The sequence below is a fragment of the Apium graveolens genome, chromosome 3 (assembly GCF_009905375.1).
Source record: "Apium graveolens cultivar Ventura chromosome 3, ASM990537v1, whole genome shotgun sequence".
In the NCBI taxonomy this organism is placed as follows: domain Eukaryota; kingdom Viridiplantae; phylum Streptophyta; class Magnoliopsida; order Apiales; family Apiaceae; genus Apium; species Apium graveolens.
In genome coordinates this window covers 1,878,998-1,905,902 of record NC_133649.1, presented here as the reverse complement: position 1 = coordinate 1,905,902, position 26,905 = coordinate 1,878,998, and the positions used below count along the sequence as shown (strand labels likewise).

The 26,905-nt window shown below is 32.6% G+C and overlaps 1 protein-coding gene across 5 annotated transcripts in view; it reads right to left on the bottom strand.

The window, feature by feature from the left end:
* LOC141711374 (BEACH domain-containing protein B) overlaps window positions 1–20,437 on the bottom strand; it is a 32,283-nt gene extending 11,846 nt beyond the window's left edge. For 3 of the 5 annotated variants that reach the window (XR_012571325.1, XR_012571324.1, XM_074513780.1), the window contains exons 1-25: window positions 20,306–20,437; window positions 18,651–18,854; window positions 17,618–17,681; window positions 16,509–16,740; window positions 12,971–13,156; window positions 11,949–12,272; window positions 10,942–11,164; window positions 10,163–10,231; window positions 9,295–9,708; window positions 8,792–9,119; window positions 7,490–7,921; window positions 7,201–7,359; window positions 6,957–7,106; window positions 6,515–6,670; window positions 6,330–6,371; window positions 5,882–6,226; window positions 3,821–3,994; window positions 3,471–3,631; window positions 3,067–3,382; window positions 2,515–2,947; window positions 2,068–2,404; window positions 1,793–1,981; window positions 793–1,054; window positions 380–571; window positions 62–280 (exon numbers count right to left, since the gene is read on the bottom strand). Coding sequence is in view for 3 of the 5 variants with exons in the window: in XM_074513780.1 (XP_074369881.1) it covers window positions 62–280; window positions 380–571; window positions 793–1,054; window positions 1,793–1,981; window positions 2,068–2,404; window positions 2,515–2,947; window positions 3,067–3,382; window positions 3,471–3,631; window positions 3,821–3,994; window positions 5,882–6,226; window positions 6,330–6,371; window positions 6,515–6,670; window positions 6,957–7,106; window positions 7,201–7,359; window positions 7,490–7,921; window positions 8,792–9,119; window positions 9,295–9,708; window positions 10,163–10,231; window positions 10,942–11,164; window positions 11,949–12,272; window positions 12,971–13,156; window positions 16,509–16,740; window positions 17,618–17,681; window positions 18,651–18,766 (5,523 nt within the window). In the remaining 2 variants the exon portion in view is untranslated. Of the gene's footprint in view, window positions 1–61; window positions 281–379; window positions 572–792; window positions 1,055–1,792; window positions 1,982–2,067; window positions 2,405–2,514; window positions 2,948–3,066; window positions 3,383–3,470; window positions 3,632–3,820; window positions 3,995–5,881; window positions 6,227–6,329; window positions 6,372–6,514; window positions 6,671–6,956; window positions 7,107–7,200; window positions 7,360–7,489; window positions 7,922–8,791; window positions 9,120–9,294; window positions 9,709–10,162; window positions 10,232–10,941; window positions 11,165–11,943; window positions 12,273–12,970; window positions 13,157–16,508; window positions 16,741–17,617; window positions 17,682–18,650; window positions 18,858–20,305 lie in introns of those variants that run through there. The other 2 variants (XM_074513781.1, XM_074513783.1) reach the window with 2 other exon arrangements.
* Window positions 20,438–26,905: the final 6,468 nt, after the last annotated feature.

The following is a 26,905-nucleotide window of genomic DNA, read 5'->3' as shown; positions in this document are numbered from 1 at the left end:
AAATATAGATAAATTGTCCAACTGCGAGTGTATGTCTAAAACATAGAAGATTTAAACATACTTGTTCACAATGCATAAGCAACACATTTGCCGTCTCTTCTAAATGTTGCCAGCCACCTTTAACAGACTGTAAACAATGACAAAGGACAACACAAAAAAGCTTCCTGACAAAAGTTTGCTCACTCATCTCAATTTGTCCTTGAATTCGCAAGTCCATTATATAGTTTTGTACAGCATCAAGCTTCACTGAAGCAACTAGCCATGCATTCCATCCATTTTCCTGTTAAGGAAAATAATGTTAAAGACAAGAATTACAGGAGAATTACAAGAATATAAGATTGAAAAGTCGTATTGGCACCAAAAAAAAAAAACTTTTTACCAACAGAGCTTCGATATTCAACGGATTGGTATCAAGCAGATCAAGCATATTTTCAATAATTTTTATTCTTGCGGCTACAGACTCGCAACCTGACAAGAATCTGAAAATGAGAGCCAAAATTTGAGGAAGAAAGAAATGTGAGTTGTTCATTCTTCCCCTCTGCTTCTCAAACTGATTATGGTTCTGCAAAACCTGCAGACGTATTTGCAAAGAAACTCATCCAACTGACATGATAATGACTACAAATTCAGGCAAGCATAGATAAAAAAAACAATAAACAATATAATAAGTGTGTAGCCAATAATAAAATTCAGTACGCAAGAATATGTTAAAATAGAAGATGAGACCTACAGCCAAAAACTCCAGAAGTTAACACTTAAAGATAGAAAGGAATATTCATCCCCCACAATCACCTGTTTAGGACTAGCACCGCCAAGAAGAGCATCAAACAATGCTGCACAAAGGTTATCTGTCTGAGGAAATTTGAAAAGCTTGTTCGATATGACAGAAAATATAGGTTGCATCCCCATATCAGGCTTTTTATTGCTATCTAAAAGTGATTTAGTCTTTCCTACAGTAATACTAAAAAATTTTAATGCCTTCTTCTCTGAAGGAAGCCCAACGAGAAGTCTCCCTAGAAACTGCAAGCCGAGCAACCTGATGGGCTCATAATCCCTGAAACAAGTAAGATTGGCATTAGATCATAAATATGCACGACGATGGTACACAATCCTAATATATTTTATGCTCATCCCATGCAAATAAATTATCACAAATTGAACTTCTCTTGAAACCTAACAAATTACCCCAAACAGTACATGAAATAATTTACCAAAAAGTAAAACTAAAGAAAAAACAAACATTTAGATTTACTTCTTTAGGATTAATGTCGTGATTGGTCAGCTGGAACATAATGAAAATGGATTAGATTAATAAAATAAAAATTGTAAAAAATTAGAGGTGAAAGACACGAAAAATGGTGAGAATAATTAATATGATATTTATTGATAGATGTCAGTGAAGAAATAGTCATTCATCTGCAATTTGCAAGATATGGACATCACTCTAAATTTGTAGAACAGAAAAAAGGATGAAAACATACTTTGCATTGTGCGAAAAAGTATCCGAAATGTACTTTCATTTGTGAAATTCCAAAAAAAATATCTCTCTAATTAGAACAGAACTACTAACATGCCAGACTAATATGGCCTCCTTCTAACATGTTGTAATGTTATAGACTAGAGGAGCTACGGAAAAGCCAATTGAACTTCTTTATTAGATTTAGCTAGTGAAAAATGATAGCCTTAATGCAAAGTATAATACAAGTGGAAGTTGCAGAGAGCTCACAATCCTGAGCATTTTAACTCAACGCATAATGAGAAATACAAGAAGGCGTCACAGAAGAGTAAATACCTCTCTAGAAGATTGACAAAAATGTGACAGCCACCAATCAAATTAATCTGCTCTAAAAACGAGGCAAGTATTTGTTTTTGGGAAACAGCACGAATAACCATATGTAGAACATCTTCAATACAGACCATATCTTGACTAGTCTCAAAAAAAGCTATCAGGGCTTTTATATCAAGTACTTCAATACTCTGCCTGCACATTCACAGTTTGTCACTGATTACATAACTAGACAAGTCAAGGGAAAATCAAGAGAGCAAACGCTCCAGGTGGACATTTACCTTAAACTCATCTCACCAAGACTTAGTAGAAGAAGACGAATTTTCTGTACTTCATCCCTACTTGGTCTATCACCAACAACTTGGCTTGTTATCGGATGAAGAAGAGGTTTGCCACCAATAGCAGAACGAGATTTCGGATTATCCCAGTAAAATTGGCGAATTATATCAATAACACGAGGGAGACGACATAAACTCCTGAGCAATCTTGGGTCATTATCAAACTGTTGAATAAGAAACATGTATACCTCACGTTGCACTTTGTAATCTGTGTAGACCCATATGTATGGATTAAGAAAGATATGAGAAATAGCATCTTTAGCGAGCATCTCAGACAAGCCTGGAGAAAGAGAAATTACAAACTTATGAAAGGATAAAGTTTAATTGTGTAGTAAATTATTAGAAAGACTAAAAAATACATGCTTGATATGAGAAGATAAAATGACATACCACAGTTGACAACAACATTATACAAATTTTTTAGAGCTGAAAGAGTTTCCAAATTAAGTTGTTCTGGAGGAACCGACTGCAATAAAAATCCTACTACGGAAAATCCAGAAAGAAGAAGCATCTGCTGTTGGTTAGCTAAATTTTCATCCAAGACAGAAGAGATCAGCTCAATAATCTCGGCAGTAAGACGCTCTTTTCTGGTTGTAGTGAGCAAACTGTGCCCCACTTCTTCACTTTCTTCATTTTCGTACAACTCAGAACGAGTAAAAAGGGGGAAAAACACAGACACTCCTCCAACACAGTAGATAATCTGCTGCAGCAAACGACGCGAACATAACTGAGTACCATCCATGACCGTAGCTTCAAATGATTTTTTATCTATCGCATGATCCAGCATTGGTGAAACATTGAACAATGTCCTGCCATTACAAGCCTGGATAAAATATAGGTAAATTTGTTACTTTCCGACACTAGTACCAATTAATCATTGGTTACAGTCACCACAGCATACTTGTATAGTTGTATATATGAACTTGGTAAAAACAAAAGAACCTGAGCATTGAGTCCGATTGTTATTTTTGATGCAAGACCATCTTTAGCATCAAGAATTCCACCAGGCACTGGACTGTCTGATCGAAATGCAATTTCATTGTCAAGGAACGAATACATGTAACTTGGTCCTAAGGAAAAAATTCCCTGTGCTTGTTCAGAACTAATTGGCTCGCTGAACATGTAAACTGGACCAATTTGACCAAAAAAAGGAGATGACTCTTTAATGCTGGGCACATAATTTTCATCTTCAGTTAAAGGCGTATCTATCTTTGTGCCAATTGTGCAACTCATCTGGGTGTCATTAACTTTTGCATAGCTGAATCAGTACAAATATGTTGATCAGTGGAAATTTTAAAATGAACAAGATAATAAGTGTTTTAAGAAGGATATAAAATGTTATTGACCTGCACTTTCCTGACGATACAAGAACTCCGTCGACATAACACCTCACCTGGCTACCCCCAGAAAAGGCTCTACCTATGCTATGAGTCAAGCAGAGAAAGTGCCATTTTTTTCTAACAAGGTTCACATTCAGAGAGACGCATTGTCGTTTCTGATTAACAGACTGCAAAACATATAAAGTGAAAGTCATAAACCCGAAAGTTATTCTGCACTCAATAATAGGGAGATTAGGCAACTACAAGTGTAAAACTAATGATCTTACAGCTAGTGTAACAAGGTGCTCATGTCAAGTACAATTCCATAAAAGAAACGAATAACTGAATTGAAGACCGCTCCCCTGATTGACTCTTACCTCATAGAACAGCTTGTCTTTTGCAAGAGCAGCTAAACAGCCTCTTCCATTTTCTGTAAGAAAGCTAAAAAGTCCCATCGTTCCAGTTCTCGGGAAGTTTTCAACCCTGAGCCAACAAGAAAATGAAAATCCCTTATACAAAGGCCAATGCACGGGCGTTTTGATTATAATACCCTGCAAGGATAAGATGACATATTAAAAACAAATATAAAGCGACATATAAAATGAAATATATTTGGGAAAGCAAACTCAAAAATTTAAACATTTACGTATCCAGCAGAGAGGAACACCGGTAACATTTATTTGCTGTGTCCATTCGAAAGAATCTTCGTCCTTTTTAACAATTTTTAAGTACGTGCTACATACTGTTAATACTCTTTTGTTTGTTTCTTATAAGTGTCTAAAACAATGAAAAATGCACCATGCAAGCATCATGAGGTCTACGCAACCAAGAAATTCAGAATTCTGATTGCTTCAATAACAATATAGATTTGATGGTACTTTTTAAAAGGTACGACTCATAATTTAGTGTACGTACTTCTTTAATGCTCAGCAGAAGATTGAGAATGATTAGTAACACAAAACATAAACGGGTATTCCCAAGAAATGCGAATATAATTTTTGCCAAAAGACACAGTAAAAGGTCACAAACATGATTACTACTTCGCTCAACTAGTCGTCGACTAGTCGAGCAGTCGAACAGCTGAGGCCGACTTCAAACCTCGACTGGTGTTTTGTAGTTCTTTCTGGCGACTGGGCTTTGCTGGTCGACTGGGTCAACTTGGACTGGTTTATGATTTAAAAAAACACAACCCAGTTGCAAATGAAGCCCACTAAGTAACCTAATCTTCTTAAAACAAAAGAACCCCATTATGTATTGACTGGGTTGACATTTTTTCCAGATTTCCCTTATCTAATTCTGCTGTCCAGATTTCTTTTGTTGCCGCTGCAATGCAGCCACTGCCCACTGATGTGTAGATTTCAGCTAGCCAGCCAATGTTGTGTAGCAGCCACTGCCGTGCAGTATGCAAACTGAAGTTGCAGTGTACAAACTGCAGTTGTTTGTTCTTTCTGCATATGGTGTGATAGGCGAGGAAGAATCAAGAATGTGACAATTAAATTTTGAATCATTGATTTGGTAATCTTTGTGTTTGTACAATAGTCAGACGTTTCTAAATTAGATTACAATATTTCTTTTCTTCCCTCGATCTTCTTTCTCTAGTCTTCTTTCAATATTATTGTGGTCTTTATCTTCGTAGGTTTAAGATCTCGTATGTATATAAGAAAAAAGGGAGACATGGTCTGTTAGAAGTTAGAACACACATATATAATTTATTTTTAGATATCTATATATTTATATATTTATAATTTTATACCTTGTCGACTAGTAGTCGACAAGTCTACAACTAGTCACAACTCAACTTGTCGGACACCCCAGTCAACTCGACTCGACTTACCAACGTAACTACCATGGTCACAGAGATGTAGAACTATATAATTAGAGCTTCAGAATGTAAAAAGACAAAACTATTCAAAGGTAATTTCTGTTTCCAAGGCAATTAACATGGTAAGGGTATCGTATTTTAATGAAATGATCTATCAGATTTGCTTCAGCATGAACTGTTTACTTTGCTTATAATAAACTGTTTTTATTGTTGCCTTCTAGTAGGGACACTCTTGTGTGTAATTAAGGACTCTTATCTGAGTTCATATCCATTTGTGTGCTTGGTATTAACACAAGTGAATTCTTCTCCTGTGCAAACAACATAAGGCTGCCTAATGCAACAAAACAATTTTGTTGTAGTTGCAGCCCCTATAAAGGACCTAGGGGTTTTTCTTTCTGACCGTAGATTTCCCAATCCCATAGTCATGAAGATTTTATATATGTACCAAATTTTCGAAATATTTTAAGTTACAACTATTTATTGCCTATCCCTTCTTAATTATCATTACTCCAGGATATCAACCTTATTTCATACAAACACGCCAGTATTGTACATGTTATCTATATATTCAGAGTTTGTGATTCTCTAGTGATGTTGTCAGACGCATCAGACTTACAGAATTGTAGCCATTAAGATCAAAGAAGGCTGTTGGTCCTTTCTCATTCATCATTGATAAAATGCTGGTCAAAAGCAGTGAGCAGTACTGCTGACGAGTTCCTACTTTCTCACTACGAAGAAGAGCAAACACCTTGCGAATATCCTTTCCAGATATACTGTGACCGCCGCTGACCTGAATCAACTGAGCCAGCTTCAGGACCACGCCATCATCTTCTTCTTGCGAAAACCAGTCAATAAGATAGTTAAGCATTCCTGCTTTGACACACAAAGCTCGATTGGAAATTGATTCCTTTAGCAATTGGAGAAACAAGTCAAGTCCATGAAGCCGTGATGAGTCACTGCTCTGCCCATTAAAAAAATAGCAATGGATAAGCGAACAAAAAAACAGGGAGGCGGAGGAATAAAAAAAATGTAAAAGTAATGTGCTCGGACAACCAATTACCGACCTTCTGCAAAACACTAAGATACAGTAAAATCACGTCTTCATTCTGTTATAAAAGAAAGGAAACGCAATGAAAACGATGTCTGAGAAACAATTATGCACAAAATTTAAGAAGAAAGCGACTCATCAGACACTAGATGATCCAATATAAGAACCAACAACTGTTGACATGAGTATCAGCAGAATTACCTTAATAACAGATTTTGTATTGAGATCAAACTTTCCATCAACAAGCATGTCAAGTAAAGCATTTAAAAGACCTTCGCTTGGCCGCCACTGACAAAAGTCCAACAGCAAACTTTGCAGAGTTCGATAACCCTTGCCTACAAGAGCTCTAAATGCATCCTTGATAGAAAAAAATAGAAAGGTCATCAACACTCATTATAAGGAAAAAATATTAGTGAAAAAAAGCAATAAGCCAACAAAAGAAAAAAAAATCTTTTTGCTAATTGAAGTAGATATATTGAAAGAGAATGAGTATCTTTAGATCAGAACTATAATTACATAGAAATCATTAATCAATTTGAGGCATGCAATTTAACAGCGGACCTCATTGTATACATATGAGAATATGGAAGTATATATTGTTCAAAGTGCAAGGAACAGACATGAGACATCACAAACAAAATACCTTTGAGATATCATTATTTGCAAGCAGGCAGGTCAGAGTTTCAAGGACGCTAAGAACCAGCTTCTCGCCATTCTCTTCTTCAAGATTCCCATTCAACAAAGATACAACATGTAAAAAACACTCACCATCACGAAATAAAGCCTGATAATACTGGTAAAAAGAGGCAACATATTATTCTTCAATATGTCCAGCGTGAAAAAAAAAGGTTAAGGAGAAGAAAATAATTGTTTAACCAAAATATTACCCTTTGCTTCATTTGGATCATGCCTCTCACACCATGTAATAAATTAATTGACAACTCTGTAAAGCATTTCTCCCGTTCCTTCACTTGAGTAAATGTTTCTAAATATTTGGAACATAGATACACCCCGGCAGTTCGGTCTTGCTCAGCAAATGGAATGGTCTGTATAACAATGACCAAGCCACCAAAAAACAAACAGCCAAAAAAAGGGATTAGGAAAGAGTATTAGGGATCTAATCAAATGTTTAATATCAAATGAAAAAAATATAGCAAATGATACGGAAGTGCATACCTTCATAAGGTCAAGAACATAAGCAAGCACGCGTTCTCTCAAATTCTTCTCCCAAAATAACTCAAAGAGGCAATCAATACAACTAGAACTACGCAAAATCAAACTTCTTGCATCTTCTGTGGTAGAAAAGTATTTCCCAAAGAGCTCCATACATGTTTCCAAGCTTGCATACAGACTTTGCACCATCTCTTGCGGAGTAGATTTTCCAAAACCTTCACACTCTGCATGATTATAGTCTATCCTCCTAGATTCATGGACTTGAATACAAGCAATTTTAAGCACCCGTGAAATCGCATCAAGGGTCTTAAAAGAAGAGGCGGTTTTTTCAGATGCACACTGATAAATTCGGATCAAGCATTTTCCTATAGCACCAGCAATTTCAGGATTACATGCAGAATGTTCAAGGGCATCCAACAAAACAGAACACTCGGGCTGTGGATTGGAACAAATTTGTAAGTACTCAACATAAGACTGCTTGCAATAGCCCGTATTAAATACTACATAACAGACCTTACAGTGCAAGTAAACAGTATGAACAAAAATTTTACAAGTATGAAGTATGAATACACCTAAAACATACAAGGTAGATGTCTTTCAAACTAAAAGGAAGTCAGAGTTGAGACTATCAAATATTGTATGTGATGCCTATATACAGCTAGCACAAATCACTGCAATTGGACTAGAAATGGTTCGCGTCTGACACATTTACACAACATACAACCCTGAAATAACTATTTACATTTTTCTAGACCAATCACATCCAGTGATCCGCCTTTTTTCTATGTCAAAGTTGGAAAAAGAGAAGGTAAACATCAAAGAGGTACACAGACCATATAGTACATGAGCAGTCATTTTAATTTATCAATCTCAGACAATAATAAAATACAACCATTTAAACTCAATCCATAGATATCGCACAAAAATATGTGCAAGACAATACGATGAAAGTACAAATTTGTGTGATATTAGATGAAAGCAGAAATGAAAATGCCTGCATAACTTTAAATTTAATGCAAATTAATAAATGTTGGTAGATTAACTAAGATGCATTGTTCCAGGCAGACATTAACAATGTTATTTATCAGTTTCGAATAAAAAATTCAAAGATAGAAACCTCACATGTTATATTAATAATAATCATATTTTCAGAACTATTCACACTTAATATTTATAATACAACTAAAAAAACAAGAGAAATGAAAATATAAGGACTTTAGAACTGAAAATTTTGCATACAGATATTGAACCATGGAAACACCATAAACATCAAAACCGGGATTTAACGCTAAACCAAGAACCCACCAGATTATGTGAATTTCCGGTTAAAGTTGCAGCGAACTCCAATAACGAAATTACTTCAGTTTGAAGAATTTCTATCTCGTTACTGTTTACTTGATGGTCAGTGAAGTCGGGATCCAAATTGCACACGTAGTCCCAGGGAAGTATCTCTCTATATGAATTATAACCTGCTGCACACTCGGCTGAAACTGAACCAAAGTAAAAAAAATTCTCTGAAAAGATAAAATCCCACACGCCCTCTGACCGGAATACATCAAGTTGTGAAGGTGACAAAATAAGAACCCTTCTCAAGACAAAGAGAACATGGTGCTGCAATACATAGAGAAACAACCTGCACATGTGGGACAAAACCAAGAAATAATTTATTGACATAAGAAAAAGAGTCAAAAGTAGCAGAGTGAAAACAATGATAACACAGTGAAATGGTGGGGAAAACAATTGAGCAGCCTGCAAACTTTAAGGGTAAGGGTAAAAAACTCCAAAATACATACAAGTGGATCAGTCACCTTAAATAGTTAGGTAGCTGATTTTGATTTGAACAAGCCTCGATGCATGGAAAGACAGTAAGAAGAACCCTCATGATCCACTTTACTGAAAGTTCACCATAAACCAAGGAAACTGGCAATGTATGTTTACTAGCTGATGATTGGAAATCGTGTGAATATGAATCTTCTAGTGCAAGAAGGAATGCAGTAAGGACTTTGCTTAATTTGACAACATAATTTTTCCAATATTGATGATATTCCGTATTAGTCTCTTTGGCATCTGAAACGAGGAGATACAAATTTTCCTGCACAAGTCCATCCTTGCTCTGCTGCTTATATTCCTGAAGCATGAACGCAGGTGCGCAAAAACTGTTTGCAAATTTGTGTATTCTCCCATTCTCGCATAAGAACTGCAAATTATTCAAATTCCCAAAGCTAGACAATAGTTAAGTGCACCAAAACTATTGCATCATTATACACCACCACCAAAAGTCCAAAACTAACATCAGGATATATATGGTTCTTTTAAATTTTAATTGTGTCGAATACAGAATTCATATATTTAATCTATTACAATTTACTGGTCAAGAGAACACTGTTACTAATTTGTGTGAAAATAGGAAACAAACAACAATTCTGGTATTTCTCCCTTCCATATCATAACAAACAGAAGTGTAATAGTCGAGATTTATGGTACAAAACTATTTAAAACAACTGATCAAAAGATTGAAAGATACTTCTCATTTTAAAAAGGGGACATTTTTAAAGAAAATACCGGTACATACAAAAGGTATATATCTATGTGCACAATAACACTAGCCTGTAAACAAAGAGTATACATATTTAAACACAAAATTCACCGAAAGGTAGCCTGTCACGATAAGGATACACAGATTCTCTAAGAACCTCCAAGGAAAGTACATGGAGCAGCAGCATTCCAACAAAAGTATTCTCCCCTCTGCAAAAATTTTGTAATAAAGATATTACTTAAGCACAACATCGCAGATGCAGATAAGGAGTAAAAGTTAACATTGGTTTGTTGTTTCTATCATAATTCTGCAATAATACATGACGATATGGTCATAATATATCAACTTGACGATGTGAAACAAAAAACAATAGAACTTCATGTCACAGTATTCCTCAAAGTGTGATGTCTAAACAAATAGAGATATAATAAAGTGATAGTCTGTTCCTTACTAAGCCATCACATAATTTGACATGAAACACGTGCTTCAGAATTCCGGCACTTTGAAACAATCCTAGATAGTTAGTACTTGATGGGCATGTGCTCCCCACAATTAGAGGAAATCATATGATTGAGAGGAAGAGAAGGGGGGTCATGGACCATGCGATAAGCACAATGCTCCAAACGGTTCAGATATACATGATTTCAATAAAATACATGATACATGCCTGCACACACACAAGATGTGCATGTATAACGCAGATAACGGTAGGTACAATTTATTACTGAGTTGCTTATAGCTAGAACCTATAGGAAACTTTTTCAGGCTAAATACATAAACATGACAACTTTAACTATAAAATATACTTGCTGATTTATAATATTGCCCAGTACAAGTAAGAAAGTAGTCAGCTTAAGAGGGAAGTCGCGTCAAAGCTTATGTACCGAAAAATCATTAAATATGAAAGGCACATTACTACCTTTCCGTGGTTGAAAAAGATGAACTCTTTGATTTTAATATGTTAACTGATGGAAATCCAAGTCCGTCCAATAGAACCTCAAGTCCACCAATACTCCTAAAATGATTTTGACCACGCGAGTTATTCACTAATGCTGATCGAAGGCTTCTTAGAGTCAAACAATGAAGTGACATATCTGTCTGCTGTTCTTTCATACTCAGCCTTCGCATTACTCGCAATAGCTCTGAGAACAAACATATTCCATAAGCTAAATATTGCAGTAGAAAAAACTACATATAGCATAAAAAGTCATATGATTTAAAACAGCAAGAAAAAAAAACTTATTCTACAAAAGTAACAAATATAGATATCGATTCTATAATTGCCTCCCAAAAAGTTCAAGTTACGAACCTCAGAATAAATCATAGCTGCACATATCGAAGTAGGTTTCCCAGTTTTTTATTAAAAAAAACATATCTCGTGGAGTTTTACATGATTCATTGAGCTCCATTTGTATGTATCTCAAATTTATAGCAATTGTTAGCACCACTTATACATCATAGAGATAAAAGTAGTACAAAGTAGTAGTAATAGTGATCTGACACATAAAAATTTCATGCACTAATTTCATGTAACCCTAATTAGCTATTTATAAATTTCCAATTAGTGTATAACTCAAAGTAGTTTGTACTTGATAGGGAAGTCCATGGTAGCTCAATGAGTTTTGAAAATATAATTTTTAAGTGGGAAAAAAATTAATAAACAACTACTTGCTTTGAAACACAAACTTAAATGGCTAAAAAATGAATAATATTTCTTGTACTATGAAAAGTCACCTCATTTGAAATTAGCATATTAGTTAATAATAAATGTTCCCACATCAATTCTTTGAAAACCTTATTTCCAAGTGCAACCGCGAGACTTTTTAGCAAAAACAAGCATATTTAATACTGTTCCTTTAGCAACGCAAGTAAAAAGGTCACACAACACTAAACTCACAAGTGAGACCACAAAGCAGCCTACCTTACCTACTAACCAATTTAGTCCCCCAGCTTCCATCACTGAAACAACTGCCTTTTGATGCCAACAAACTCTTGTTTCAGAAGGAGCTATCGTGTCGCTAGAAGAGCCTACAGAGTTTGAACCACCAGCCGCGGAATCAAACTTCAACATATTGTAGTATGGCTGGGATATTTCGTAAACATCTGAATGCAGATTGACAAAGCTACAGATTATCAATACAACATGTCTAAGTAAAGTTTGCAAAAATGCAATCTTCTCCAGGATAGAGCTTGATAAACTTTCATCCGCTGAAAGCACACTTGTGATTGTCTTGAGTTGGACAACTGCGGCTGCAATAATGAGATGGACATCATACATCAAACACGTTAACTAAGAAATGGAATACCATATATTCAGACAGTTTGCTGGCACTGTAAGTAGCTGTGACAACATAATAACTAAAATCCCATGAAAGTTTATAACCTATCATCGCAAATGATCTATATTTAAAAATATCGCGGACTTGTCTCCTATTTTCTCAACTAAACATAAATCAAATTATCTTTGTTAGCTAAACTAGTTTGACACTATAAGAACATTTGGTCTGCTTTCTTGAAACTATACTAATAAGTAATGACCGAGAAATCCCCCCTTTTTTTATTCTAGTTACTTATTATTCATTGAATCTGATATTTTTGTTCTACTTTTTTTATTCCTCTATCTAAACTTTTTTCAGCTATGTAGTGCCAATACAATACAAGGGGTTGAAAATACTAGTAACATCTATTTCTCATTCAACCCGACAGCAAAACCCACTAGTAACAAGGGCTAAAACATATCTCACAAAGCATGTAACTGCGGACAACAGAATCTTCAAACTGCTGGTTAACTAAACTTTATCATAATTACTGCACGCTTTTTTCCACGTTATTGTTCCCCTTCATTTACCATATGGTGTATGGAATATTATAAAAAAATAATCAAAACAGACACACGCCAAAGTTATTGACTGTTTAAGAAACATGTAAGACAATAAATAGAAGAATACCTTTCATCAGTGCCGTAAGTTTTTGAATCCCGCCATAGTAACCAAAGACTTTGCAGTTGTGCATTGACCTTGTAACAATGGTAAGAGCATCCAAAACGGGAAACCCTTCGGATGTAAGAGTTAAGCTCGTTAAATTCCCTAATCGTTCAGTGGTTGATATCATCCCGCTCATGTTCACAGATGTAACTAAAAATACAACGAAAGTCTTCAGAGAAGAAGTTATAAACATTAATACATAAGTTAAATGCACTGAATAATGCTACTGAGATCAACCAGTCAAAAGATTTACATGATTATACATGGAAAATGTACATTCTATTACTCCCTCCATGTACATGAAAAATCCTAAAATCAATGTTGATTGACCACTTTTAAAATTAATGCCGATGCAAGCTTAATTTTTGTAGAATATAAGCATTGGGATTCATAGCTATATTTCTATGCATCCACAACTCAAATGTTTACCTATACATGGTAAACGGAAGAATCTAGCAATATCTATACAATGAAAAAGGTGAACTTTGGTCAAATAAACTGGGTTATAGGAGGTACAATATATTTAAAAACCAAAACAACCAACCACTAGCTTTCCTATCCAGATCATCCTGGTTACTGCCTCATGGTTGAACTTGAAAAATTACAATATGTTTACATTGGGACCTAACCTTTAATTGGAACAGGGCAAAAGCAGAAGCGAAGAGATTTGGAACAATTTGTTCCATTGCATTAGGCGATACAAGGCAAGAGTCGAAGATATTTCCAATTTTATAAATAAACTTGCATCCCAAAAGTGGGCTAAAATGGAAGGATAGCAGATGAAAGTTTTATACCTGATTTAGCCACACACAAAATATCACCTTTCCCTAAATACCTAACTGAAACTCTTGCTTGACTTAGCTTTTCTTCTTTATTATTCATACCACCAAATAAGTCAGTAGGCCCTATTCTTTTTTCTCAACTTTAAAGTAGATAATGGAAAGTGCCTGCGCTCATTTAAAGTCAAGCACACAAACCAAATTTACTTTACTCCACTCCTTACCTTAACTCAACTTTTTTGGTCAAGGAGGATTCCGAAGCCTAATAGTTTACTTAAAAAGTAAATTCTATGAATAAGAAATAGCAAAATATTAATAAATAACTAAAAAGTAATGTACATCAATGGATAGCTAAAATGTATTCAATTGAAAAATATATAATAAAGTTGCAAAAGATCTTCCCTTCGCAACCATAGTCTGAAGAATATTCAGTCACACGTTGAACATGTACAAATTTCAAAGTCAGACATAATTTATCCAATAATATATAAAAACAATCAAATAATTAATACTCAAACGCAAGAATAATTTATATCATAGCAAGTTGGATGAAATAAAGATTGGGATATGTGTCCGGTTTCATTTTTCTTGGTTCAACAAGATAAATATTGGGCACGTTATGAGATACCATAACCATTTTTTTACTTCACCCATACTAACAACAAAGAAATAGTATCACTAGAGCACTCTCCTTGACACCTTTAAATAGACAAAACTGAGAGATGGTCATAATTGATTAGCAGACAACCACCTCACAAAACCTAATAACAAGGGGATAAAGATAAATCCTTTATATAGTTCTAAAAACTAATAGAATAAACTAACAATATATATTTATCTAACAAAGTTTCTATAGAAACAATTAGCTCTATTCTCAAATAATACTCCCTCCGTCCCATTTATTTTGACCTCATTTCCATTTTTGATTGTCCCAAATTTTTGTCCACTTTCACTAAGGTAAATCAAGTATTTAATATGTCGAAATTTTACAAACATAGGATTATTTAAGCTTTAAAATGGAAACTAAAAAAAATATGTAGTAAATTGTTAAGAACGTGGATTTTGATTGATGGACAAAATAAGTGGTACGCAGGGCAGGGAGTACATATAATAAATACAAATTCATTTTTTAGTTCCTTGCTCCGCATGACATTCACTGTCAAATATTAACTTAATAATCATTCTACTACGAAAACGTTATTTCCTCCTCAATGACACTAGTTATCTACTAATATAGACTTAATAATTTACTTTCACTAATAAGACATTATTTCATGGTTCCTGCTATCTAATGACAAAAATAATACATATATAGTAGATTTACTAGTGGTTGCATAAGTCAAAGTCTGAATCCTGAAACATATTCATTATAGTATTTCCACTTAGGTAATGGTAGCCTTGTGTGAGGCTCTTTGGCAATTTAAATAATTGTGATGCGCTTAAAGCCTAAAACACCCAAAGACAACAGTTAATGCGTATAACACTATATTCAACAAACAAAAGATTTCTCTGTCCATTACCTTTATACAAGGACGTCTACTATCCTCCGAACAATAAGGATGTGTTACGTTACCGATACCAATCAGCTTCTTTAAACTTGACTTGCATGCACAGTTATGCTATGTTCAATCATGTAAGCTATTTTAAGTGCAGGTGTTATGTCAAGATTAATTTTTATTCAGTGAAAACATTCTTTAAACATGGACCAAAAAAAATCATATAAAGAATGATTAGATATGCACTAAAGGGTGCCACCTCTGATCCCTAATTTTAACATTCCATGAACGACCATATCCCCAAGAACCGCCTCCGCCTACTTTCAGCTTGCTTCAGAAGATGTATAAGAATTCCTTGTTTACTTTTAATAAAAAAAATGTAAATATAAAAGCATATCCTTCTTCAGAAAAGTTATGTTCTTCTTAAATCTCTTAAGATAAAGCATGAGCTGATTCAGTTCTCCTGTGTAGAGTGTTTTTGGTGAGGGTCATCGCAAGGTGGTAGGCCTTAAGAGTGATCTACTTCTCATTAATCCGTCTTACTCAACATCATGTTATAATGCAATTAAGTTCTTACATTTACTTCTCAGTAGATTGGAGTACAACGTAGTTTTTACATTTGGATGAATAGAAGATGTGAAAAAATGCAATAAGAGGTCTACTATTAGAAGACTTCTAAGCAAATATGCAATGAAAATATATAACGACGATTAGAATTTCATACTAAATTTCTTAAGTATTTAAGCTAATAAAATGAAACAACCTAAACAAACAGGAAAGTCGCCCTTTAAAGATAAGTTTGCGAGGAGTAAGTGAGTTTTGAAGCTGAAAGTGTCAATAGGATAATTCTTTGATTCCTTTCATCATTTGCTAATGGTAGCTAAAATCATGGGTGAGTAGCTTCGGGCCTAAAGCAAAAACTAGCTATGTTGACTTGAATGTTTGATTTGCACTATAGGATTGTTAATTCTTCTTTCCATTATTTGTAGTGTGGATACGTGTAAATATTCATATTGAAAACAAAGCTTTAATGCATAGTTAAGCACAGTATCAGCTACTAACTAAGAAACTACAGGCAAAGAAAAGAGCATAGTTATATTGGCTTTACCAATAAACATAGCAAGTAATTGATAACGAAAAGCGACCACTAAAACATATTATTGTAAGATTCCTTCACATGCCCAATTCCCAAATAACCCAAAATACAACAAGTTAAGGACAACTTACATTCAGAGACCGTGGCTGTTATATGAGTGATTTCTTCGATTAAAGTTACAGTTATTTCAGCAGGATGGCCAATAGAACAGCCAAATAACACATCATGGTGTTGTGAATATTCTGTTGGTGGGCAAGCAGGTGAAGCAGCCTCTGAGGATTGTGTTGGATCTACTGGCTTCCAATTCTTATACACAACTAAGAACTGCTTTAGAAACATGAGAAAGAACTTTTTTCTTTCCACCTGCGATTGAGGAAAAGAAGCAAGAGGCCATCCATATTTAGATGAATAACAGAGTTAACAGAAATAACCAACTACGAACGCATTCTAAAAAACTCAGAAGAGAAAACAATGGGAACATGGGTACATACCAGCACGAAATATACTTTGACAAATATAATAAACTCTATAAACAATATAAATACAGCTAAAAATCACTCTCTCAAACATAATGACTTATAGGTTAGAGCTAACATCTTATGTTCCAACAAACCTTCTTGTCCGTGTGAGGAAAGTTTAGAAACAACAAATCGGGCTGATCTAATCAAGAATAAGTTAAACGATGAAAACACTTAAAAGACACTTTACAGTATCTTAAAAAATCAAGTTGTTAATACACACAAGAAATACCATCCACACCAAATGGTCAATAAAGAGCTTTTAAGTAGCCAGCTCCCTGAAAACCTTGGAATTTTAGAAGGAGGCCTTAATTGGATCATATATTATATTTAACACTTCCTCTCACTTGCACGACTGGACAAAGACATACCAACAGATTAACAAACATGTGAACATGAAAAAAATTAGGGGTGAGAATGCCGAAACTCAGTAAACATGAGCAAGACATTCTAAACCAATTTAAGTAACCACTGTTCCTAAACCTTGACTGGAATATATATATATAATATTCAAAATGAATCAAGGAGAAATTCTTTAACACCATAGAAAAATTGATTTATTTAGACAATCATTCATGGCCTTAAACTTGATTGAATCGTATATCAAACTCAAGCAGAAACAAGGATAAATTTATAAATACTATAGCGAAATTGATGTCCTTTGACAATTATTCATTCATCAAATAACATGTTAAAACTGAAAAGGAGGTATGTAAAATTACCTTATCATAGGCATCATTGTACCTTCCCCAAAGTGTGCTTAAAATTGCCTCGTCACCGGTTTCACTTGAACAAAAAATGTCACAATCAATTAATTAAACCCCACGAATGCATATCTAATCAAGAAAATTATAAAGCTTAAAAAATTGTAGCATGACTGTTTTTTAACACAGACCAGAGAAGAATCATTCAATGTTAGGAGCTTTACACCATACAACTATTTCTATTTGATCATCTCCACCTATCATTTAGCGAAGTACAGAGGCATGGTACAAAATACAAACTACGACATGAAATATTGTGGGAATAATAGCAAATCCCTACAGAGAGGTATGTTTTAAATTTAACAATGTCTTTTACGATAGAGAAAAAATGGATAAATTAATCAAGTAACGGAGCACTTTTTCTTAGGATTATATGTAGCCCAGCATTAGTTAAAAACTTAAAGTACACATCAGAGCTTCAAATTTGTCATCTCAAGACACCTCTATTTGTACCCTATATGTTATGTGAAACAAACAGATTTCGATACATATTAAAAGACGAACACCATGACATTTAAACTGTCATACTACATTTAAAAGAATTATTTACAAACTCAACAAGTTATACTAACAATATTTTCTCACTATATTTGCTTTAGGGAGTCCCAAATATCAGGAAGCTTACAGCATTTATGTTTAAAGTCAACAAATGTCAAGCGGTGGGCATTTAATCAAAATGTCTGACTTATGAAGGCTGCAACACCTAATTTGAGCTTAAAGTCTAAACTACAGTTACATTCCAAAAGAAAAAAACTACAAAACAACTACAGTGAGTGACCTGTCAAAACTCTCAACCAAATAACAAAGTACAAACAACCCCGTACAGAGGCAACTAGACTAACACTAATAAGAGTGTATATTTCAAAATCACCACGCTGATAATAGACCTTCATTCCTTGACCCTAAGAAATGGTCCAATGACCACTACTCATTAGTTAACCACAACATAAATAGGCCACCTCAAGCAAAAATAAATTATCAAGGTTAATACCTGAAACAGATTTTTGGACTAGGAGGTGGGAATCTCCCTGACGCTACTCTAGACTCTGTAGCATAACCAGTAGACGACCTTCTGATAAGGTCAGCAACACCCTTTACGATATTCATGCTAGCCCACCAATATTATCCAACTAGCAATACTTCAGAATCCAGCGATTAACAGATATAATAGCATCACAGGCCATCAACTTGATTTCTGCTAGATCAAAATCAGAACATGGAAAGAAAATAAGTGCAAGCACAAATTACACACAGATAATTATTACATCCATTATAAACAACTACAATCAACTCTAGAAACACAAAAACAAACTTAGGGAGGATAATCAACTTTTTCGGTGCAACATTAATATATAACCGCCAAATGAAGTCCGAGGCAACAATTAGAAAACTTATGAATCCACTAACATCGAATTCATCGAAAATCAACTTAACTTACAACAGTAATTTAATCCACACGTCCTAACCTATATATAGGCCAAGCTCAAGAGAGAACCCCCTTAAAAAGGGAACAAGAGAACCCTTTTTTAAAAATTAATTTTAAAATTCAAAAGAGGTGCAAATGTTTTTTTCATAGTGCTTCCATAAAGTTAATTACAAAAAACCATTTTAAAAAAAACAAAAAAATCATGAAAAAAATTAAGAATCTACTTTTGAATCTCAAAAAAAATTAAGAATTGGTTTTTGAATCTCATAAATTATAAAAATCTATTTTTGAATCTCATGAATTTTGATTCAAATCTTGATTTTAAAATTTATTTTATGACTATTATAATATCAACGAAAAATTATTTCTTAAAATAAGCTAAAAAAATTTAGAATCTTGTTTTAGATGGATTCTCTCTTTCCCTTTCCCTTTCTAAGAGGGTTCTCTCTAGAACCTTACTCATATAGGCCAAATAAAGCGTTAAACAACAGAAAATAAGTCATCAATCCACTAACAGACTAACCGAAACATCATCGAAAAAACAAATTCAGTTACAAACTTACAACACAAACAAAAAGACTACACAAACTAATCTATACTAGTGAATTTTTCAGTTAAAACAGCAGCACAAACTCGATTGAATGCATACATACGTGTGTGTATAATCACGATATGTGTCTAACTTTCCGTATATCTGATCACAAAATGAAGTCTGAGGCAACAATTAAAAAACTTATGAATCCGCTAACAGTCAGTTCCATCTAAATCAAATTAAGTGATTAAGTTACGACAATAACTTAATTCACGCATCCTAATCCATCGACAGCAAATAAAGTGTTAAAACAACCGTAAATAAGTGATCAATCCCCAAACAACTAACCGAAACATTATCTTCAGTTACGATACACAAACAAAAAGACTACATAAACTAATTTATAATAGTGAATTTTCGGTTAAAGCAGGAAGCAGCAGCAGGGACTCGATTAATAGATACAGATATTTTTGTGTATAATCACGAGATAAGTAAATGATCACAATTAATTAAGTAGATATGGAGAGGGAGAGAGAGGGAGAGAGAGAGAGAGAGAGAGAGAGAGAAAGAGAGAGAGAGAGAGAGAGAGAGAGAGAGAGAGAGAGAGAGAGAGAGAGAGAGAGAGAGAGAGAGAGAGAGAGATGGAGAGAGAGAGAGATGGAGAGAGAGAGAGATGACTGGGCAATACCTGATCAGATCGAGCAGTTGAATTGTGTATAGAGATTAATTGTAAGATAGGGTTTAGCGAGTATGAGATCTAAAAGGGGAGTGTGTGTGTATCTGTGTGTGTTCTTCAATGAAGCTTCAACGTCTGCGAGGAGGAAATCTATCTATTTTATTTATTATATTTTATATATATTATATTATATATAAGGGCTACATTAATATAATATAAACCGATTTTAGCATGAAAACTATATCCAAATAATTTTTAAGAAAAATTACATCGAAATATATCATATATGATATGATGGAGAAAAATATAATGAATTCGGATTTAAAAAAAACTTACCATTTAACGGGAAAAAAACAAATTAAAAAGGAATGGAAAAAACTGTAATTGTGTATGATATTGTACATGTAAGACTCTGTTTGGGATTGCCAAACAGTTTTTAAACTGCTTTTCAGCAAAAAACTGTTGTTACTGTCTGCAACAGCAATACCAAATATACTCTAAGTTGGGTGTGGTGCTTTTAGAGCATATATGGTCCATTACATTATTTGGGTGTCATTTTTACACCAAAATTGTGTAAAAACTACCCTATCTTCAAATTCAACTAACCCATTAACAGTAAATTTTACGTCATTTTTGTATTATATATAATATTTTATTATTAAAATACAAAAGTAAATTAAGTAATAAAGTGTTGGGATACAAATAAAACAAATTTGTTTGAGTAAATGAATACAAGGGCAATACGGTAATATACAAGAACTCTAAAAATTAAGTGTGACACCAAATTTGGCGTGGTGCTAAATGCAGTAAATATTAGCTTCATGCAGTAATCAGCAATTACTATTATGTCCCTCATCTCTAACCTTAAATAGCACTCAAGTATTAAATAGCATTCTTGTAATATTGCAAATATTAAATAGTCTGGTAATCAGAATAAATCTTTTAATCTTGTGTCAACCAAAACTAATCAAATTGTATCGATTTGTTAATCGAAATTATCTTATTAACTAATATTTTTGATAAAATAATTGTTAACATGTAATTTAATGTAATACCATTACTTGAAAAAATATGGAAATACTATTCTTGAATTAAAAAATATTTATACTTAATTCAAATAATAATTATTATTGTACAATAAAAAGTGAACATATAAAAATAAGGTCATAAAACTTAGTAACTATGTTTGTAATCGGAACAAAATTATAGAAAAAATTACTTATGGAAAGTAAAAATATATACTTACAAAAAAGAGAAAGTATGTATAAGAGATTGAACTACATTAGGTAGATAAAATTCTTTAATTCTAACCGAACATTTTTATTTTTTATATGATGTTTTTATTTTTGCATGTATTTAATATATTTTGATTAAATAATTAGAAATATTATTTGTAATTTTTTTGTAAATCAAAATTTATTGATAAAAATAGAAATATGACAAATAAAAAGGGACGAAAAGAGTACTTCTTTTATGTGTTTCGATTTATCTGCTTTTCTCGTACTTTTTTGAATTATATTTCTTTCGTCCTGTTTTATCCCTTTTAATTATCATATTTCTTTTTAATGGTAAAATTAACAAATTTTTTTACCATTGATTAACCATTACTTTTATATTATTTACAAAAATCAAAATTTATTTATTGAAGTATATTAAATATACTTTCCAATGATATATATTTTTAATTTGGTTAATTATAAAATATTTATTTCATAGTAAATATTTAATTGTGTTTATTTTTTATTATTAAATGAGAACTCAAAACAAAGATAATTTGTAATTCATCACACTTTAACGCCTAAATAACATAAAATTTGTTAAACTCAACTCAAATATATTCAGATTAGATTTTACGTAGACACGTTCTTGTATAGATCATTTTAGTAAAAGTATAATTTTGAAATTGAATCAAAGATAGTCTAATTATCATTAATTTATGTACATATGTCATATTATTTTATAACAAAAATTGTATTATTCAATTAATGAGCAATTAAAAAAATTGTAATTGCAAAATTATTTTTGGATCAATTGAAATTTTGTTATGATTTTTTTAATCTATTTCACATGATTAACCATGAAACATTAAAAAATATCGAAGAAATTTGAAGTCTTTTTTAATGGAAAAAAAATTGTGGAATCTTAAAAATTAATACATACACGATCGCCACTTAAGAAGAACATATAAAGGAATTTAAGATAATACCGGTTAGTTTATTAAGTATACTAGCATAATAACCCGTGCGAGGCACGGGTCATAGTCGAGAGTTTTTTTATACATCATTCAATTATAATGTTTATAGACCAACTCCAACAATATCCGTATATAGGCTCTTGAGTCAAATTTTGAAGAAATGTAGATAAAATTTATCTTTAACAAGCTACATGTCCCCCTCTATAACATTAGGAGTTTCGAATACTTCCTCACTTTTAGGAGTGAATATTCTCTCAACTATTATTATATTATATTTTTCTTACCCGTTATTTTATATTTAATGAATGAATATAAACATGGTAGTAAGTGTACGTTTGAAACGAAACGATTAAATTTAATATGTAAAATACCGTTAGTATGTTTACAAATAAAAGGCTACAAATTAACATATATGTTAAATACAGAGTTGACCAAAATCTTGAATTTTATTTAAATAAACTATATGTACTACTCTATATTATTACTCAGTTAACTACTAATTTAAAATTAACTTACTCAATTTAAAAAGATAAAAAATGCATAACTGGAGTCAGAATGACTTGCAATCATAATATACAATAATGTAAAATTTACATTATTTTTAATATTAAAGTTGATTTTAATGAAAATATTAGTTTTTGAAATTCAACATATGTATGTATGGGAAAATGTTAGTTTTTTATTTACACTACTGTTAACAAAGTAAGATTAAGTTATATGTATGTGTGTGTGTTAGCATGTAAATTATTGTATGTTACATCTCTTAGTAAATTATGATGGTTTCAATTATTTATATACTAAATATCTGATTTATGTACATGTATAATCATTATTAACATCTAGTGAGATAATTGATTACTTAAATAAAATGCATTTATAATTATTCAAAAATTAAAATTATGTAAGAAATAAATTGCTATAATTTATATATGGTATTCACATTATCAGTGACAAACAATCCATATATATTTTTTACGCAACCGAGTATCAATCATGGTTGTAACATAAAAATGAATTATATATTTTTAAGACTTATTATTAATATTCATGATTTTTTCAAGAATTCGAAAGAAACATTGTATTTATATCATTATTTAAACCGTTTTTAAGTTTCTTTCATTACGACTATAATATTTCTTAATATAATAATTTGATAACATTTTATACTATTCTTTTAAAATTAAAAAATTTCAGTTCGATAAAGTTTTATAAATATTAGTTGAACTGGTTAATTTCTTCAAATTATTGAACAATATATGTTTTTTACTTAAATAATATGAAATACATTGAATCAAATGCTACAATATAGTATATATATAACTTTTATTTGAATAATTCAAAATATTGAAATAATTCAAAATATTTGTAAAATATTATCTTGATCGATGAATATTGTTGATCTAATAGAATTCTTTTTAAAAAGTTAGTTTTTTAAAATTGAAAATGAAAAATAAATCAAAATATTTGTACAATATTATCTTGATCAATGAATATTTTTGATCTAAAAGAATTCTTTTTAAAAAGTTAGTTTTTTTTAAGTGAAAAATAAATGGATTCAATATATAATCGTAGTTTTAACAAATCTAGTGAGATCTCATTTCCAATATTCTTAAACTTGAGACAAATTCCAAAAATAATAATGCATTACCAGTGAAGTTAGTAATTTTAATATAAATAATCAATTGACTTTATCATATAAAGACCTCAAACATATTAATTTATATTAATATAAGATATTAAAAAAATTCACATTATTGGTAAAATATTCTCGCCGAGCTTGTTATTTAAATTTACTAAACGTAGAATGTAACGAAGTTTTTCGGCCGAGTCATGTAGTCAAATTTCGTGTATTTTTTGAACAATGGGTTAAGTTCTAAAATGCATTCACTCATTATAGTTCTAACTTATCTAAATATGTAATACTAATATAGATTATTTATATATAAGCGATTTTATATTCAATATTTAAAAAAAATTATATATGTACATTTTAATTACTTTTTATAATAAAAAATATGTTAAAAATACTTGAGATATATTTTCAAATTAAAAAATGATTAATAAATAAGATAATAATCCATTTATGTACTATGCCTAATTTTAAATCTGGAATTCAATTATTTAAAATTAATTGTACAAATATTCAACTAACTATCTTTTTTTTGCGGAATTCAAGCAAGTATCTTTAAAGTTAAATAAAATATTCATTTAACACACTTACATATTATGTGTATGATAAAAAACACATGTGACAATATGATGTAGTGGTAAGAGGTTGTATAGTTGAATGATCGAACTTGAGTTCGATCACCACAAACCACATCTTTTATATAAATATTAAAAATAAGGGCAATTTAGTCTTTTCAACGAGACTTTTTAATCTAATGAAATTATACCCTTGTTCTCCTATTATATATAGAAGAGATTCGTTTATGAGGAAAATAATTTATTCAATCATTTTATTTGAAAAAGAGAGTTTAACTATCAAATTGATTATTTATTATATTTAGAGAATCATTTAATATGCATGTTAAATGCATTTATTTGCACGGAATACAAGTGAAGACATTCATTTGCACAAAATACAAGTGAAGGTCAAACTTGTAATTGCTGATTACTGCACGGAGTAAAAGTTTACTGCATTTAGCAATCAAGCAAATTTGGTGTAACTTTTGGCGTGACACCAAAATGGTACAACTTTTTGAGTTGGGTTGGAGAGGATTTTTACACCAAAATGGTGTAAAAGTGCAAATAAAGAGTTGGGTTGGAGATGGTCTTGGGGGCATTATATTTGATTGATCTAATGGTTAGATTAGTTTCCAGTTTTTATCTTAATTTTAGCTATATATATATATATATAGTTATAAGGAGAATTTCGTATAACGGTAAATCGGAGGTTATTGGCCGGAATAAAGATCAAGGGTGGTGTTTGAGGGTGGAGGAAGGTTATGTATGGTGGTGTCTGAGCTTATATGTTGACTCCTTAAGAAATAATAGGGCTTTGTTATTTTCTATCAAGTGTCGAAACATGTCTCATATAAGTGTCGGCGTACCCTATTTATAGGGATCAAACATCACGTAGTTCTTGGGGAACAAGTCACATAGGCTATGGTTAGGGTTCTTCAATCCGTGCAGCCCAGACCCATGATAAAGTAAGGCATTAGCCCATTAGTCACATAAATCCCGACCGACACCACACGCTTCCTACAATCTCGCGGCATCTTCACATTTCTTCCCGTAATTGTAGAAATAACCTGTGTCAACCCCGAAATTTACGAGCAACTCAGTCATCTATGAGTCACTTTCCATGTTGCACACAAAGTCCTTTAATGCGGGTTGGTATGGTCACTTCAGCCCGCACCGCCTTTCCTCTCAATAAATAAATATGATGTTTCCTTTATTTTCATAAGATGTGGGCTCATGGGCCCAGCTCGCGTATGGACACCTGAGCCCAGCTCGCGTATGGGCACCTGAGCCCAGCTCGAATATGGACATCTGAGCCCAGCTCGCACATCACGAGCCCCGCCCGCATGCGCTGACCCAAGTCACATGAACCCCCAATTCTAGCTCATATGTGAGAGCACATCCCTTCAATGTGAAAGGAATATGTCCTAAGTCCAATCATGAATTAGGATTTAGGAATAACTTCATGTGTAATTTGTTTTGATTTCATTGATATTAATAAAAGACTTGTTTTGTTTTTATTACGGGCTCTATCTATTTAAGTGTTTAAATAAGATATACCATAGTTTAGAGTATAGCTTTTTATGGATTATGATGAGATCATAATAGTGAGACCTAAAAGATGATAACTCTAAACTTAAATAGTTCCTGATCATAGGATTACTAACTGGTAATTAATAATCCGCAAAGATCGGTACATACTATGCTTGCTTCATTATGAAGGATGTCTGTTCTCATAGACATTTGTGTTGTGACACTATAGCTAGTATGTAGGTGCTTATTATAGAATAAGTTCACTGAACATGACTCGCACAGCTGAACAACTGATGGAGTTCACTCACGTGTCAGTAGTTGTTCACATAGTGATAGTTGTACAAGTATCCTTAGACTTGAGGTCATCATAGTCATCTTGTGTACACTGAACTATGCTTTGGTTTAGTTCTTAGTCTCCAGGGACAATTATTTGGGCTCTACTGGGTATAGGAATTTGTACACGAAGATAGTGTATGATCAATATAGGATCTACCCCTTCCAGTGAAGGAAGCGAATGTTCAAGGCTGATCCACTTATGCTAGTTCAGGAATCTCTGGCCAGAGTGAATGAAATTAGAAAGGAGTTTCTAATTTGCATAGAACTACGCATAGTAAATGGTAAGCAAGTGATTAAATTAGATAGGCTTGACACGAGATCTATGCCTTGTATTTAATCGGGACATTGTAGGGTAGAAGGAGTTT